Raw genomic sequence first — 19,549 nt, forward strand, 5'->3', positions numbered from 1 at the left:
AATTGGATGCCAGCTTTCTGTTAAATGTCGACTCTGCTTATTTTGCATATTCACATCAGGGCGGGGGTATCACTAGTGAGCATTGGCTCACAGATATCTTGTTTCATCAGTTTTAACAAATATGAAAAACGTACCTTTATATCATAATTTTGCATTGCTTTGGTCAGCGTTTATACAGGTGGTCAAGTCTTGTTAAAATCGTTAAAAAAATCTTAGAAAATTTATTGTTTTCACAGATATAGAAAAATCCGCAATTATTAAAATTTGCAGAAAGCACATTATTTATTAACCGAGATTTAATACACTTTACTTTTTTAAATATTACCCAAAGAGGGTTTTAAATGGACACACAAAGAGGATCGAGATTTATTTATAGAACGACAAATAAAATATGTTTTCAAAAATTGATTGTTGCTTTTTCCTAGATTGTGATTAACGAGGAACAAGTGTAAAACATTTTGGAAGATATATTATATTTGTTTACATCTTTGAGATAAATATATTTTGATGTATAATGTGGGTAAACTTGAAATTGGGCATGCTTTATTTATTGTTCTTATAACTGACATCAACAGCTTATCAGCATCTTTTGTTCAAAATAGTCGTTGTTGCTGAGATAAGCGAAGTCGCGTATATCTTTTGCAAATTTCAGTGATTGATTGTGGGTTACCCGAGCATGTGCCTGATGCCGAGGATTACATCTACACTGACACCTTTTATGGAAGTAGCTTTACCTTCAGCTGTCTAACTGGCTCAGTCCGTAGTGGAGTCTCAGTAAATGAAGACTACACTGTCACTTGTCAGGAGAACAGAAAATGGAGTTTTGGGAATCTCACATGTACAGGTTAATGAATTAGATCAACTTTTAAATGGGGTTAAATAGAATATCTTGAAAAAATGTTTATGTAAAACATGATAAAAGAATAATGTTGAGATTTTCGAGCCTTAAGGTATTCAATGTATAATGAAGGGATATTGAACAATTTTGAATGGTTTAAAACCAGTTAAATATGTACTGCTAAAAAACAATGAAAGTGAAATGAACCAAATTCACATGACTGACAACTTATAAGAAGCCAGTCATTTTGCACCTTAAATTTTTTTAAAGAGTTTTCTCCCCTTGTTGAAAAAAAGAAAATTTTAATTTCGTCAGAATATCTGCGGTAAATGATTCATTTTAATTCATATTTTAATAAAGAGAAAGTTTATGCATGTATTAACCAAGAGAATTTTACAAATTTTAAGTTACTTTTTACAATATCGCATTAAAACATACGTTGCCCATAGACTTCAATACAAAATTCAAGGTGTAATTAGTTGGCCCATAATTAATATTTTGAAAATTCCTTTGGTGGAGTATTTTCATTTGATAACACCTTCAAAATGATACCATGATTAGGAATATCGGACCATTCATTTCTTAGGTCGAAATGTGGTCGTTATACATCGAATACCTTAAATGTTAAAACATAAAATCTATCAGCCTGACACAGTAATAAACAAATAGACATTGGAATAACAGTCAACTTTATGAAATATTAAAAACGATAAAACAGAATATTCTTACCTGTTGGTCCCTTTAAATAGAATGTAAGTTACACTTTTTCAAAGTGCAATGTATAATTATCATCATTCATGAGAGTTACCTGGTAGATTGTATATGAAATGGGCAATCTCATTATGCCATATTCTTTGTTAACAGAAACTTATTAATAAATTTTCTTTCTTTCTATTGTTTTCTAATATTAGAATGTATTTGTAACTTGGGCTTCATATTATAGTAATACAAATGAAATGACGAATGCGTTCGTAATTGACATTGTTTTATATCTATGTTACAACATGCTAACATCCCTTCATATGTATCTAGTGGGGCGCTGTACAGATCCTGGAACACCAGGGGGAGCTGTTCAAGAAGTTAGGAGTTATGAGGCAGGGGAGCTGCTCAGTTTCAAATGTTTACGTCCAGGATATGAACCAGTCCCATCAGCACCTTTAAAATGTCAACAACAGGGTGTAAACAATGCCACATGGAATGCTACAAAGATACCAATATGCACAGGTGTTGTAAAGCAGTTTTCCCCCATAGTAGCTTTCCCCCCGGGGGAAAAGCAACTATATAGTAACTTTTCCCCCATAGTAGGGTTTCTCCCTCACGTTTTTGGTTCAGATCTTATAAAAAATATTCATGGAAATCCATTAATGATTAAAATCAATGTTCCTTCACTCCCAGATAGCATATATCTGCATTCATCTGTACAGGTAAAGTTTCGTTTTGCCGATTTATCATTTTTATTGACAATGCTGAAAATTGAACATGTGTGTAATGGAATTACACATAGAACTTAAAGCTGCTTGGTCCGATTTTTTTGTAATTACAGTATCAATTTTTTTTCCATATAAATCATTTATCTTAGAAAGTTGTGGACTTTCTCCTATTTACACCAGCAGAATCAGTCTCCTTTCAAAGTTAGAAATATTCAAAGTAAATAAAAATAATTTCTCTTTGGGCAAACGAAAAAACAAACCAAAATGCATCACGGGAATGTTTAGAAAAGGAAACCGCTTGGTTTCGTCCCCCGAATGATTGGGGTTATTCAACCCGCATGCTATGCATCGATTGTAAACAAAGCACACTTTGGAAATATTAGCGAACAAAACGTACACATGTTTATTTGTAATTTGTCTGATCATTTCGACCTTTATTTAAAGCGATGTCAAAGTCGTAATACAACTATACCCCTCTCGTCGTCAGGGGTGAAATTTAACATGAGGCGAAATAACGCGGTAACTTTTAATGTCGTTTGTTTTGTTAGCATATTTTGTACGTATTTTTCTTCATTGAAATTTGGCATAATTGACGGGTAAAAGTACTGCAATGTCTATTATTATACATATACTAAGCATAGCCATCGTTTAAAAGCGTGCATAAAATTTGATATAAAATCGGACCAAGCAGCTTTAATTTAGGTAATTAATAGAAAGTGAAATTTTTTAAGACTTTATTGATGAATCTATCAGTCTGTCTATCTGTTTGTGCAAATTTATTCAGGCTAAACCTCTGTTTTAGAGAAATTTTGTTTTCGATGTTTCAGAGCCCGATGCTTAAAATCCTATTATAATGATTATAGAGCATATTCTTTAGGGTCTAATATCTCATAAACTAGAGATGACCATATCACTATATTTTCACAGTGGCAGTGGTTTACCACTTGTAGACGACTCTGAAAATTGCAGCCCTCAGTGTAGGGGCCCTCGATGTATCACGGCCCATTATAATAATTGTTTTGTAAGTGGGGACCCGATTCTTAAATTCTAGAGATGACCACTTAACCATATTTTCAGACTGATAGTGGTATACCACTAGTAGATGACCCTGAAAATTTTAGCCCCCAGGGAGGGGGCTTTGTTGTTTCCGAGCCCGATGTTTGAAATCCAATTATAAAGAATAGTGTATTTTTAGGGCCCCACATTTCAAACACTAAAGATGACCACATGAACATTTAATTTACGGTCATTTAAAAGTAAAAGCATCATTTGATAATACACACTCACTCATTTATTTCTTTTTATCAAAATGGTTGAAAATTACGTTTAATTCTGCTTTTCTTTTTAATTTAGGAATTTTTTTTTAAAAATTACGCGGGTAAATTCATTATTCTTCAGAACATTTAATCAATTCATAAGATGACTAATGATATAATAAAAAAACAGATAAATAAATCAATAATCTTTTTTTTTTTTAATAAAAGAAAAAAATCGAAAAACAAAAATATATAACCAACCTAAGCGCATTTGATATACGACTTTTTTTTAACTTGTTTATTGATTAAAAGAACAAACTTATATTTAAAATTAAGTCAGCTTATCACAAAGGAGGTGTTAGTGTTTTTTTTTAAAATTACCCTTGTTTTATTGTTCGAAGGAATAATAGTACACAAGTAAATCTTTATTGCAAAAATATGAAACAAATAGTATGATACGATTTTTAGGTAAGTGAGTCGTATATATTGTTTTATATGGCATCGTTTTTAAAATTGTATACTAGTATTCATAAATCACGCTGCAAACTAAAACGCGGCAAAATTAGCAATTAGTGAATGATAATACATACATAAGGTTAGTGCAGGCTCTATTTCACATTTTCCAAAGTAACCAGCAAAGATACCGACTTTGTTCTGGTTGTGAAGCCATTTCATTTTTTTGAAAAATCTTTACATCCTAAAAGCCTTGCGTTTCGTAAAAAAATGTGCTTAAGATTATGAATATGAATATGCGTTACTTAAAAAAAAAAATAAAAAAAGAATACTAACTTTACACATGCTTTTAATACATTATCAATTATAATCCCCCATACCCATAAGTTAGTAAAACATTTCAGTTTCTCATCATATCATTTGACCCTGTCTCTCATTAGATATTTAGAAGAAGAAATATATAATTGTATTTAAGATCGTCAATTCTAACGGTATTAATTATACATTGATAGCCTTTTGGACGAAGGGAGTAATACATTTCCACTTCTTATTCATTTCCTCTACAAAATAAAGTCAAGATTGGTCATGCAGTTAGTTTCCTAGGAGGAAGCTTATACATAGATGGTAATACAGTTAAAGTTCCAGACCAGCGTATTTTCACTCAAATGTGTTCTCACGTGTTCATATCATCGGTGTCAAAACTGTAGATAAGCATCGATAAAATGAAAAAGATTCGAGGTGTTCCGAAATCCGGTAAAAGATGTTCCGAAAAGGTGTAACAAAAGGTGAAATAACTGATGATGGCAAATTAAAGTTGTGATGGCGCTTGTCTTTGTTCATATTAGGGGTGAAAAAAAAACCCATGTATTTTATTCTATGTACAGTATTAATAAAAATGCCATAATTATCCTTTATTATGAGAAATTTATATCATATCAGTTATTGCAAATTATTTCCAAGAATGGTCCGCCATAAACATGACCTGAATGTAAAAAAGAGGGAAACTCCACTATATAGTAGGTTTTCCGTGGGGGTAATCTGGCTATTAAAAGGGGGAAACCCACTACATAGTCAGCTTTATGTTGGGGAAGAACTGTTATATAGCCATTTTTCCGGGGGAAAAAACTGCTATATAGCCATTTCCGGGGGGAAAGATGGCTAATGGGAAAAAGGCATTATATAACACCGGTAGACCTGTTTAAAATATAAAGTTCTAATGCATTCGGATTCCACTTAAGTTCACGTGAGCTTAAAGCTCAAATGTGCTCTTCTAATTACTTTTTGTCTGGCTTCTCAGTTAAACGTTACCACTTAAATGAGCAAAATTCAAACTATTTCTCAACAAATGGTTGTAGAGAGGACGTAAATAAACCTTCATATTTTTAATCTTCAAAAAAAGTCTGCAGCTGCGCAGTTCGACAGCTGTTCTAACTGATGAAAAAGGCATTGTCCTGTTCTTTTATGCATATTTCTCAAACAAAATGACATGTAGGACTTCATAATATTGCTTTTATATCTTTTGGCAACAATTTTGGCCAGTTTCGGGCAGAAACAAGTTAGTTCAAGAAATGTTTACATTTTTATCCGCTAATGTACGAGATGGCCGTCACATCTCCCTTAGGCCTAAATGTTAAAATTTTAATCAGATTTGTACTCTCTGTATACAAGATTTCGGCGCGGGATATAAAATGATAAAGAGCATGAACCGCTGTACTAAAACATACATTTCAATCTCATTATGTGAAGTTTGTTATATCTGAATTAGCCTTTATTCTTATACACATGTATCATCATATCTATATGGAATGCTCAGGTCTCATAAACTCTTTGGACCTATGAGAGAACGTCGCTTTCTATTCATTTCCTTTGTTGTTTTAATTTTAGATGTTACGCCGCCAATGTTCTTAAACTGTTATACTAAGCCATTTTATGTTGATAAAATGGAAGCCACTAATTTTGTTGTTCCAACTGCTTTGGATAACTCGGGACTGGTAAAAAATGTGACTGTGAAGCCGTACAACTTCAAACCAGGAACTGTGGTGTCTGAGGATTTAAATGTCACCTACGCAGCAGTAGATAACAGTGGGAACTCGGCAACCTGTACAATATCATTCATCATCAAAGGTATAAAGATGTCAATTTAACTCTTCAATGAACTCTATATTGCCAATTCTTTTCACATTTAGTATGAGTAACTTTAGTGTTAGGGGGACCTAAATTGTAATTTACAAAGACAAATGCATCATATGGGCTCTAGGGGCAGGGCAAAATGGTCAACGTTTAACCATTATTTCTAAAATCTCATTCTTTACTCCCAAACATCTATGAAAAAAACTGAATTTATAATTTTGTTGACCAGGAAGCCTTTTACCAAATTTGTAAATTTTATGTCCCTCGGGATTGTGGTTTTGACTCTGGTGCGGGGCCAAAATGGTAATATAGTGTTAATGCAAATAATTTTTATTAAATTGTATTGTATTTATTTTATTTTTTGTTTGTTTTTTTTTATTTAAAAAAAACTTCTTTTTACCCACACATCAGTAAGAAAAAGTGAATTCCTAACTATCTAGACTAGGAAGTCCTCTTCAAATATATTAAATTTTATGTCCTCTGGGATAAGGTTTCTAACTCTAGGGTGGGGGCTAAAATAGGCATACAGTATAAATGCATCTAATATTCAAATTTTTCTTCTCTACAACCAAACATTTGTAAGAAACACTGAATTCAAACTTATGTAGACCAGGGAACCCCTCCATCGAATTTGTGAATTTGCCTGCAGGACATATAGGAATTTTGACTCTAGGGCAGGGCCAAAATGGTTATATAGTTTTAATGCCTTTATATATTGGTAAAAGTATTATTCTCTACTCCCACACATCTTTAAGGAAAACTGGATTTGATTTCATAATTATGTACTTTACAAAGTTCTGACTCAAGGACGGGGCCAAAATGGTCATAATGTGTTAATGCATTTAAATGTTTAAAAACCTTTTTTACTATTGCTGATACTGAATAGAAACTAATTAAGAAAGTCAATAAAGTTTTCCACCTTAAGGAAGGAGTCTTTTCTGGTTTTCGACTTGCCAAACGTAAATTTGATTAATTGTTCATTTAATCAAGATGAAAGGAAATTAAAATAGTATATTTTTCTTTCTTTTTTACTATCATACAACTTCGCATAGAAAAATGTAATCAATGTTTAGAATGGAACAAGGACTATATTTTTGGCGTAATATTGGCGTAGGTAAATATCACATGTTGCGCAATTCAGAATTGCTGCAGATTATATACATATAATGAGTCTGTTTTAGCATTTTAAAAACAATAACAATAATGTTGGATTTTTTTTTACTAATGTGAACTAATAATATGATACTTGGGTTTCAGAATATGTTTGTAAAATATGATTTTCCTATCAAATAACATTTTTATAAGCTTTTTAAAGTGCCCATTCTATACATTGACTTTTGTGAACAAATCACTAAAATCAGTTTTTTCTCTCTTATGAAACGGTCAATATATTAGCTTTTCTGTCAATTTATATTCTTATATAAAGTCTTCATAATACATAAAAATTAGAAATATTTTATTATTGGAAGCATAAAAAAATAATCAAAATTTCTTCAAAATTTAAGAAAATTAGAGGAAATGCGGGCTAAGCAATATCAATTTTAGTATAAAATTTATTCCAATTTAGTAGTATAAGCTGATAGACACTCTCATGGTCTATGATTTCATTGAAGATTTGAATCTTCAAATCTTAAACAAATGTCTACAGAACTATAAAGAGCTACACTTATTTTTATCACTCTTTACGTTGAGGAAAAAGGTAGTGACCTTGACCTGACCTTTATCCGAAAACAAAAAGGTCAAATTTAATTAAACTGATAGAATCATTAAGTAATATGATCCGTTTGACTGTGTCAAAATTTCATGCATTTCTTATTATAAGAAGTATGTTTGATAATGAAAAGACTCCTTCCTTAACTGTAATTTTCATGCCTCCAAAGGTAGGGGTTCTGCATTTAGTGTTAGGTTAAGATAGTCAAGTAGTGTTAATGTATATAATGTTTGTAATTCTTTTTTACTCTTACTGGTACTGAAAAGAAACGGACAGTGTTTTTAATAATGCTATAAAGCCCTTTACCAAGATTTTAAATTCCGTGTTCCTCGGGATAGGGGCTCTAACAATAGCAAGGGGGGGGGGGGGGTAAAATAAAGAAATTTTAATATTTCTTTATTTCTTTATGTTACACTTGTACATGTAACATGTTCAAAATCGTCTTTCTTTACCTCTTCTTAAACTGAATTGAAACTGACAGCAAATGTGGATTAATGTGGATTTTATGACCCCAAGAGTAAGGGTTCTTATTGCAGTTTGTGGCCAAAATGGTCATATAGTGTTAATGTTTACAATATTTTAAACATGTTTACATATACCGTCACAGGATAGAACTGACTTCATATTTAGAAAACCATTTAACTGTCATCTTTCATGAAATTCCATGACACCTTATTAAGGCAAGGGCTATTGACGGGGTTTTATTAGCTCACCTGAGCTGAAAGCTCAAGTGAGCTATTCTGATCACTTTTTGTCCATCCGTCCGTCCGTCCGTCCGTCTGTCTGTCTGTCCGTCTGTAAACTTTTCAGATTTAAACTTCTTCTCTAAAACCACTGCGCCAAATTGAACCAAATTTGGCTTAAAGCATTCTTATGGAAAGATGAATATAAATCGCAGAAATGAAAGACCAATTTTCATTGAGAGCGGAGAAAACCTCGAAATTGTAGAAAAAGGGGGTGCATTTTAAAAAATCTTCTTCTCAAGAACTACTGATTAAAATTCAATGTAATTTAGCATGAATCATCCTTATGGGAAGGAAAATTTAAATTGCAAAAATTAAGGGCTAATTCGGTTCCATCTGAGTTATAAACGAAAACGATAACGAAAAATAATATAGGAGGTTTAATCGGTTTATAAGTTCGGGTCCGTAATTCCAGATTCACATTCCATCTCGAAAACGAGGTTCTTTGTTCCAAGCGGTCATTTTCGACGCATTCTGGCAAAAGTCTGAAAAGGGTGATTTGTTTATTGTGGAAAAGTTCACGCGCAAAGGTAATGTTTGAAACTTGCAAGGTATATATATTGGTGCCGATCATTGTGTGAAGTAAACTGAGGTTGAATGTTTTAATGCGTTGACATTTTCATTCGTGACGCGATGGTGGTTTTTAGTTTGTTTAATTTTCATTGTGCTTTTGAACTTAGGAAACCATCGCCTGTATTTTGGAATTTTTTTCCTATTAAATCAAACATAAATTTCGGTAATTCAGGCAGCTGATTGTTTACCTGCGTAAAATGAGCAAAATCTGATGTATCAACAACATGTGAAAAGACGATTCATGCAATTGGTAAATCGGTATAATATCTGCGCAGTGGTGGATATGTGCAATGTGTTACGTGAACATGCTAAGCATTTTCTAAAGTTTATTCAGTCTAAGCAGACATTGTTTTCGCTGAAGGGATATATGTTATTATATAGGTGTTTTTATGATTTAAAAAATAAAATGTGCTCCGTCTTTGTTATTGTGCATTTTCTCTGTTTTTATTGTTTACAATTTTCTATTTACTAACCATATTTGAATCTAGCTGCAGGGCTGTAGCTCCCGGTCTGAAAAAATTCGGATGGACGACCTGGGAGCTACAGTGCCTCCCATAGTAAAAAACTGCAATTTACGGCGCACAAAAAAATGCGCTAGTTTTGGACTGATTAATCTCATTGATGAACAAAAAATTCCTCGAACATTTTACTACAGATATCGTCACTTCACTTACTTCTGATAGTCTTTTAAACACCATCACCAGCCCTGTGAATTGAAGTGGTGCAAATTTGTTTACATTTAAAAATGGCGACTCTCGATCTCGACGTAAATTAACATACTTCATTTTCCGAGGTCGGATATCATGTTAAGAGAAAATCTGAGACAAGTTAAGTGACGATGTCAGTAGTAAATTTGCTGAAGAATTTAATGTTACTAATTTTTTTTACAGAATTTGTGTGAAAATAAGGTTAATAAGTCCAAAACTAGCGCAATGTTTTGTGCGCCGTAAATTGCAGTTTTTTTTACTATGGGAGGCACTGTAGCTCCCAGGTCGTCCATCCGAATTTTTTCAGACCGGGAGCTACAGTCCTGCAGCTAATTTGAATCTCAAGTCTCAAGTTATTAGTAAGATATAGAGCTTTGCTCACAATTCTTTGATTGTACATAGAGCTTAGGCCATGTTTTTGTTTGTTTACATTTTAAATACTGAATAGTAAATACTAAGTTTAAAAATCTTAAGTTGAATTCATTAAACTCATGTGAACAAAAAACAAGACTCAAACCACAAGCACCTGACGCTTTACATTTTTTTCATAATAAAAATTAATACCTTTTATCTAATAATATGCAAGGTAGACCGTACCCATCGCCACCATTTTTATTTCAAACTGTCACATCAGCTCGAAGTTCTGCTTGACTCATCTGGAAAATAATTTTGCAACCTTCTCCGTCTCCCGATCGGTCATACAACATCTAAGCTTACAACTAATTCAACCAAAACGGTGCATTACAACTGTCATTAATAACAATCACCCCTCAATCTGCATCTACTGCCTCGGATATACGATAAATGTCTAAAGGGTGGGCGGAAGTTGAAGCCTGTATGTAAATGAGATTTCCCTCCACTGTGTTTTGTTTCAATATTTCAAAATATAACTTGTATTTTAATGGAATTTCAAAATTAACGCCTTTTGAATATTCGCTAGACGTATCAGTGCTAAGTTTGAAAGGGATCACACAAAATATGCCGCCATTTTGTCAACTGCCATCCAGTGTTTAGCCTTTTGTCACATATCGAAGGCAGTAGATGCAGATTAAAGGGCGATTTTTATTAATGACAGCTGTAATATAACGTCAGGTGCTGTAACTCAAACCTAGCGAAATTGTGGGCTCTGTATTTTTAACCAGGTTTTCCATCGGAAAAAACCGGTTATTAAAATGGTGGAGCGGGAGGGTGGGTGGGCTGCTGCCAAAAGGGTACCCTCATTGTACGGGTTTTCAAGATAGGAAGTTGTTCTTTTGCAGATCAATTGTACAAATATCAGAGGTGTGCATATGGCTAGGATTTTGATTTCCGATAATTTATCCAAAAAATACCAGCTTTTGAACTTAGTCGTTTTTTGGCAAATATTGCATATACAATGTAGGGTTCCCTCATCGTACGGATAACTCCTCCTACAGTTCTCAAGATAGGAAGTTGTTCTTTTGCAGATCAATTGAACATATATTAAAGGTGTGCATATTGGTAGGATTTTGATTTCCGATAATCTATCCAAAAAATACCAGCTTTTGAACTTAGTCATTTTTTGGCAAAATATTGCATATAGGGTACCCACATTGTACGGATAGCTCCTCCTACAGTTCTCAAGATAGGAAGTTGTTCTTTTGCAGATTAACTGTACATATACCAGAGGTGTGCATATTGGTAGGATTTTGATTTCTGATTATTTATGAAAAAAATACCAGCTTTTGAACTTAGTCTTTTTTGGCAAAATATTGCATATAGGGTACTCCATTTCACTGGAATGGGTTGACATGGATTATGGATACAGTTCACATAAAAGAAACCCCGGTTTGCTGTCATATTGACAGCTTTTCACTTGTTCTTATGATTCTATGACTGATGCTGAAATATTGGTTGATCATTAGAAATGTCTTGCCAAGCATTAAATACTTGCAATGTGCAGAAAAATTAGACAGATGATATGTTACAGATAAATACTGTTTAGGACCCTTCTTACCAAAAGAATTATCTAAAATCTACAACAATTTTGATAGTAATTTCTGATTTTCAGTTTTGAATTAACCGTTCGCCCAACCACCTGAGATGCATAATTTTTGGCACGGACGAACAAATTTGTTAGTACGAGCATCCGACTGGACGTAGATATTTTTTGAGCCATTTGTTTATAATACCGGGATCGGGGTTTTAAATATTTTAAACTAATTCTTGTCACTCTATCGTTTTCCTTTTATAGTCAATTAACAAGTCAACAGTCAATAAAAGCATTTAATTCAAGTACATTATGCTTGACTTGTAATCATGATGGCGAAGTAGAGTCCCCATTTATGCTTGGAATAATATAGGGTAATCTCGTCGAGGCTGAAACATTTTAACGCTGGTACATCTCTTCCGAATCACAGACTAGTGCGACATAGTGATTTTGTAAAATTTGCCCCAACTTTGACTGGTTGTTACGAAAGAAATACGCTGAATTACATCGACCGCCTGCTTCAACTTTTTACTTTGAACATTGTTCAATTCCCTATCAATATAAAATGTTAGTTTTCTGTTTCTGACTAAATGGTTCAAATCTTATTTTAAGTTTTGTTCCTATAGAAATTCAGCTGCACATGTGGTTTTTCCATTATGAAGTGCTTCATATTAATGCGATAATTGTTTATTGTTATACGTTACAATGCTAAATGAGACTTCATTAAAAAAATGAAAACTGTTCTATTTTAGGAACTTGCATATTCATATCTAAATTTCAGTAAAATATCGTCCATTTTTGGCAATTAACGTACCTAGTTCTTTCACAACATTTAATTTTAAAAATATGTTTGAATTTTTGGAAAGCTATATAATATGAACTTGTCTATTTTTCAATTCATATCCACATGCATTACACCTTCAAAAATGCTTTAGAGTTCCAGTTAAGGTCGTATATACTCTCAAAGATGTATGTCAAAAATTTTGCTGAGATTAGAGGACGATAACAGAACGACAAGTTTATGATGGAACAAAATCTGAGCAGATTTTTGAATGGTTTACATGCAAAAAAAAAACCCAACCAAATGTCAATTTTTTTTCTCCAGGCTGGTTAAATTTTAACGGGGCTGACAACTTGTACTAGCTGTCAGCCCTGAGTGTCTAGTTAATTTTTTGACGAGCTTGAAACACTGGTAATTTGCAAGAGTAAATATAAACGATGTCTTTTAAACAGTTTCTATAGTTCTGACATAATTTAATTATGATATCTAAAGTAACGTTGTTCTTAAGAATATATTGCAATGGAAAATTATCTTAGTTTATAGCCATTTGTTTTTTGTTTTTTTTTTAATAAAGATGAAAATAATTGGTGGTCCTAAGTACATTAAAGTAATTACTAACATACCTGTCAATACATTAAATAGCTCTTTAACATATCATGTGACAATATATTTCCCACTCCAGTGTATTCATCGATCAATTGAGTTAGGTTACAAAAAGTCACAGAAGTTCATGCCAGGTAAACAACAATCATTTATAATGGTGGGGGCCATTTGGATTATTGGCAATATGTGAGGTTGATTAGATCTTAACCTTGGGGTCATCCCCACCCCCAAGAAATAAGAAATGACCAAATATCTTGAAAATTGTTGAGGTCCTTACCCCTAAACTATATATTTTCTTGTTCCTTGCGTCAAGAGGCATCAAATGGTATGCAAGTCATGGGCCCCGGGGTAGTCCTGACCCCCCTCAAACAGGCAGTGCCCAAATATCTTGAAAATAGTAGAGATCACCTACCCTAAACCACATGTATTCTTGATCCTTATGTTAATCGGCATCAAATGGTATGGAGGTCATGGGCGGCGGGGGTGGTCCCGACTCATCCTTGAAAAGGAAGTGCTCCAATATCTTAAAAACGGTTGAGATCCCCACCCCTAAATCATATAAATATTCTTGTTCCTTGTGTTATGGGGCATCAAATGTTATGTAGGTCATTGGCCTTGGGGGTGGTTTTTACTCTCTTTGAACAGGAAGTGCCCAAATATCTTTAAAACTGTAGATATCCCTATCCCTAAACCATATATATTCTTGATCCTTGTGTTAAGGGGCATTAAATGGTATGTAGGTCATGGGCCAGGGGATAGTCCTGACCCCCCTGGAACAGTATGTGCCCAAATATCTTTAAAACGATTGAGATTCCCACCCCTAACCCATATATATTCTTGATCCTTGTGTTAAGGGGCATCAAATGGTCTATGAAGGTCATGGGCCTGTGGCAGTCCTGACCCCCCTCATACAGTATGTGCCCAAATATGTTGAAAATGGTTGAGAACCCCAACCCTTAACCATGTATTTTCTTGTTACTTAGGTTATGTCAGATCACCTGATAAACAGTAAATGACCCCTCATGAATCTCATAAATTTTCACAAATAGAAATATTGAAGTATTCACTCTTTTTGTCTCTAAAGTTAGACCCGTGTTGGCCATCCCTACCCCCAATAATAGCCTTGTTCGTTTGGGAGACTATAACTACCCAAATTATAATTTCATCTGGTATATTTTATTTTCACAGTCCAAACCCTCTAATAAAAATTGGTCTTTGCGTGGCATTTCATGATCTTTATATATAAGGGTATTTTTTGTAGATGACGGAAGTATTGGAGGATGAACAGGAAAGAGTTACAGACTGACATGACTGGGGAGACTGGCCTCCTTAAAAACAGTAAAACAATTTCTGACCTGGACTTGACTGAGGAGACTGGCCTCGTTAAAAAAAGTAAAACAATTTCTGACATTAAAATGACTGAGGAGACTGGCCTTGCAAAAAACAGTAAACCAATGTTGACTCTGAGGAGCCTGGCCTCAGGTTAAAAAAAACAGGAAAATCAAAAAACTTGTCAAATGAATTTGGACACTGAACTGGAAATGAATTTGCACAATGAACTTGAAATGAATTTGCACAATGAACTTGACATGAATTTGCTCAATGAACTTTGTGAAACAAATTTGCAATCATTTGCAACCTCGTGAAGATAACCTGGTTTATCAAAGAAAATTAATTATTGGGTCATTTCATCAAGGAGATACAAATTTTCATCATTTTCAATGGGCCGTCAATGTACTTGCAATGCACTTACTATGTTGATCAAATGTTATGAACTGAATTTTTAGATAGCACTTTACATGTAATAGCAGGAGACCAGGTGTATACAACAGTGGTCAAAAGTTTGATGCAAAAACAAATCTTTCATAACAAACTTCTTAACTTTGATGAATTACCAAGTAACTTAACTTTGGGAGAAAATCATCATGTCATTCACAAATTTGATACCATTTGGGGATGAGTCGCTCAGGAGATCAAAATAGCCCTGTGAAATCATTGCATCAAGCATTAGACGAGGCATTCCAGATTTCTAGATATTTGCTAATTATGATAGGAGCAATTTGTTCGGGTGTATACAAAATGTCAAACACTGAATATTATTTCTTTGATTCTCATTCACATGACCATGATAGCATGTCTGCATGTGAGGGCAAATCTGTGTTGGTAATGAACAAGGGTCTTGATGATTTGGTGACATATTTGTACAACATGTACAACAGAATGCATATTGATTTTTCTATGCAGTTTGAAATCTTACCAATCTCAATTAGCACTTTGCATCAAAGTTTTCCAGAGAGAGACCCATTGCAGAATAAATTCTACAAAATGGATGAAACTCCATCTATTACAAATGGTGAGAAGCAATGCAGAAAACGCTATATGAGAGAATACATGTCAAGAAAGAGAAAGAACGCACAATTTAACACTGAAGAAAGATGCAAAGATGCTCTTGTCAAAAATTGAAACGACAAAATCCTGAAGTGTTAGAGAGTGAAAGGAAAAAGAACAAAACTGGAAGAAAATTAAAACGACAATGTATTATTGTTCAGGTGAAGGAAAGAGAGATGGACAAAATGGCAAGAAAATTGAAACGACAATGTATTGATATTAAAGAAAAGGAAAGAGAGATGGACAAAATTGCAGGAAAAGTTAAAAGACAAAATCCTGAAGCGTTAGAGAAAGAAAAAACACAAAATACAGTTGGAAGAAAATTGAAGCGACAATGTATTGATGTTCAGGACAAGGAAAGAGAGATGGACAAAATTGCAAAGAAACTGAAAAGACGAAATCCTGAAGTGTTAAAAAAGGAAAGAACACAAAATACAGCTGGAAGAAAATTTAAACGACAATGTATCGATGTTAAAGAAAAGGAGAGAATACAAAATACAGTTGGAAGAAAATTGAAACGACAGTGTATCGATGTTAAAGAAAAGGAAAGAATACAAAATACAGCTGGAAGAAAATTGAAACGACAATGTATCAATGTTAAAGAAAAGGAAAGAACACAAAATACAGCTGGAAGAAAATTGAAACGACAGTTTATCGATGTTAAAGAAAAGGAAAGAACACAAAATACAGCTGGAAGAAAGATTAAAAGGCAAAGTTCAAATTCAAGAAATTGAAAGAAAGATTGACAAAATTGCTAGAAAGAAAAAACGACAAAAACATTAATGTAAGAAATAAAGAGAATGAACGAGAGACAAAAGCCAGAAAATTGATGAGAAAGAACCCAATTATTGTCCTTGAACAAGAAAGATTGAAAAAACAAGCTAAACGATGTATCATTTCATATCGTGGAAATGAAAAATTTCATAATAGGGAACAGGAACAATAAAAAGAGAACAGATGTTGAATACTGTAACAAAGTAAATGAACGACAAGGACAGCTTAGGTTTGGAGCAGATATAGATGACTATATCAAAAATTTTCATGAACAGATAAGGCATGGTCCCATTTTTGTATGTTCTTGTTGTCAGCAAACGTGGTTTAAAGAAAGTGTATTAAAGGTGGAGAACACAAAACTGGATGAACGAATTAAATACAAATACTTGACTAGTACTCTTTCTGTTCTAGAAAAGGAGTGGATTTGCAATATTTGCTATTCATCGTTAAAAGAAAACAAAACTCCAAAGTTGTCTGTTTTTAATGGTAAGACATGGCCACAAAAACCAATGGAATTAGATTTTTTTCCTTTAGAGGAAAGGCTTGTGTCTTTGAGAATTCCTTTTATGCAAATTAGAGAGTTAACAAGAGGTGGACAATATTCTGCCAGAGGAAATGTTGTGAATGTCCCAGTTGATATTCAGCCTACAATAAATAGCTTACCTAGAAAATTAGATGAAAATGTCACAATTCCCGTAAAATTGAAGAAAAAAATTATCGTATCTAAAATGTGATTATCATGAAAATGTACGACCCGCAAAAGTAATGATAGCACTGCATTGGCTCATGAACAATAGTGAATTCTACAAGAACGCAAATATCAATGTTGATGACAACTGGTTTCAAGAAATCACAACCTCTGCAAACGAAATTGTTCAAGAATTAGTTCAGACACAGTCAAGAAGGGACCAAAATACTGATTGTCTAGAGTCCGATAAAGAGTAATTTTGTGAAGTTGATGGAATTGGAAGAGATTGAAATTGTGATACTCTTCTAGATGATGCATCACGAGACATGAATCAGGTCTACACGTTTGCCCCTGATGAAGGGCAACGTCCACTAATTTTATATCAAGATCAGGCTGCTGAATATCTATCATTTCCTACAATCTTTTGTGGAAGGAAAAAGATTAAATGATGAAGAAAGAGAACTGCGTGTTTCATATGCAGACATAACTAAGTGGGAATTGAGAAGTTTTGATAGACGACGTGCAGCACAGTCTGTTCCAAACTTGTTTTTAAAGTTGAAAAAAAAATACAAATGAAGCAAGTTACTGACAAATGCAATTTGGCCTTGAGGAAATGTAAAACTAAGGGAAAAACATTCACAGCAAACGATGTACAAAATCCTGAACATGTCGATAGTCTTGTTAGACACAATGAGGGTTATTTTATCTTTAGACAGTTAAGAAATTCACCTGCATATCTTGAAACTCGGAAAAAAGATGTATTTGCCATGAATAGACAGTTATGTTTACCAACATGGTTCATGTCTCTGTCTGCTGCCGATACAAGATGGACTGATCACATCAGAGCACTGGGAATTTTAAACAATGTAAAGGAATATACAGATGAAGAAATTGACAATATGTCATGGTTTCAAGAATCAAAAATGGTACAGAAAGATCCAATTACATGCACCAGATATTTTGACCATTGGTTTCGGGTGTTTCTGAATTCTGTTTTGAAAAGTGACCATCATCCATTCGGCAAATTGAAAGACTACTAGTATTTTTATAGAATTGAATTTCAACAGAGAGGATCACTCCATGTCCATATGGTTGTCTGGATTGAAAATGCCCAAAAATATCAAGAAAATGATGAAAAAGAAATTTTGGATTTTGTAGATCATTGCTTGAAATGTGAAAAGAATGAAGATGATGACTTGGCAGAATTACAAGTGCATAAACATTCTCAAACATGCAAAAAGGGAGGAAAAGATGTATGCAGATTTGGCTTTCCACTACCTCCTTTAGAAAAGTCTATGATTCTAGAACCTTTAGATGCTGATGTTGACAAGTATAGAAAAATGTATGATGAGATTCAGAAAAAGTTGAATGATATGTCGAAAAATGGCTGTGATTTATCATACAAAGAACTCCTAGATTCAGTCTTAGAAATATCTGAGGAAGATTACATCAAATGCATTAGAAGTTCATCGAGAGGTCCAAAGGTTTTTTTCTGAAAAGAAAGCCATGTGATATGAGAGTAAGTTCTTACAACAGCGTTGTTCTAAATGCTTGGAAAGCAAACATTGACATGCAATTTATCTTGGATCCATATGCCTGTGCAATGTATATTGTTTCATATAATAGTAATTCTCAAAGAGGAATGAGTGATTTACTGAACAGAGCTGCAAAAGAAGCTAGAGAAGGAAATCTTGACATAAAAAGACAAGTGCGTCATATTGGAAACCATTTCCTCAATAGCGTAGAAATCGGAGCACAAGAAGCTGCATATTTAGTGTTGCAAATGCCTCTAACAAAAGCATCAAGAGATGTTGTTTTTATCAACACAAGTCCCTCTGATGATAGAGTAATTCTCATCAAAACAGATGCTGAATTGGAAAAGTTGACACCAAATTCTACCGATGTTGAATGCAGTAATATCATTAAAAGATACACAAAACGACCTAAACAACCTGAAAACTGTTGTTTAGCTGACTATGTATCTCAACTTGATGTGATGTTTCCAAAAGAATGTGAAAAATCATTCGATCAAACAGAGATAAATGATGATGAAAATGATGAGTCAGATGTTGACTTTAATGAGAGTGATACACTTGTTCTCTAAAAAATGGCATTATCATCAGACGTTGCAAAGTACCTAGAGTGATTAGATATGTCGGGTTTAGTCTAAAAACAGAGCCTGAAAATTACTATAGAGAAAAGTTAATGTTGTTTTTGCACTGGAGAGATGAATCAGTTGATCTGTTGTCTGGAACTGACACTTTTGAAAATTCATTTAGTCTTAGAAAGTCTTTTTTTGCTCAGAAAATCAAGCAATATGAGTTTAATGCTGAACTGCTAGATGCAGCATTACAGATAGCAAATGATGAATTAACAGATGCTTTTGATGAATTGGCACCTAATACTCAGCAAACAGAGGCAGAAGATGAAGCTGAAGGGTCTTTTGAATCAGAAAAGTATGTCCAGTGTAATTCAGAGAGACCAGTTGAACAAAGAATATATGATATTGGAGCAGACGTTGGTATC

At 33.7% G+C, this 19,549-nt stretch overlaps 1 protein-coding gene across 1 annotated transcript in view; it reads left to right on the top strand.

Annotated features, from left to right (window-relative positions):
- LOC105346438 (CUB and sushi domain-containing protein 3) overlaps positions 1 to 19,549 on the top strand; it is an 87,154-nt gene that overhangs the window by 35,900 nt on the left and 31,705 nt on the right. The window contains exons 21-23 of the mRNA XM_066065834.1: positions 653 to 844; positions 1,871 to 2,062; positions 5,862 to 6,101. Of these exons, the coding sequence (XP_065921906.1) occupies positions 653 to 844; positions 1,871 to 2,062; positions 5,862 to 6,101 (624 nt within the window). The remainder of the gene's footprint in view (positions 1 to 652; positions 845 to 1,870; positions 2,063 to 5,861; positions 6,102 to 19,549) is intronic.

This window comes from Magallana gigas, chromosome 7, assembly GCF_963853765.1.
Source record: "Magallana gigas chromosome 7, xbMagGiga1.1, whole genome shotgun sequence".
Lineage (NCBI taxonomy): Eukaryota > Metazoa > Mollusca > Bivalvia > Ostreida > Ostreidae > Magallana > Magallana gigas.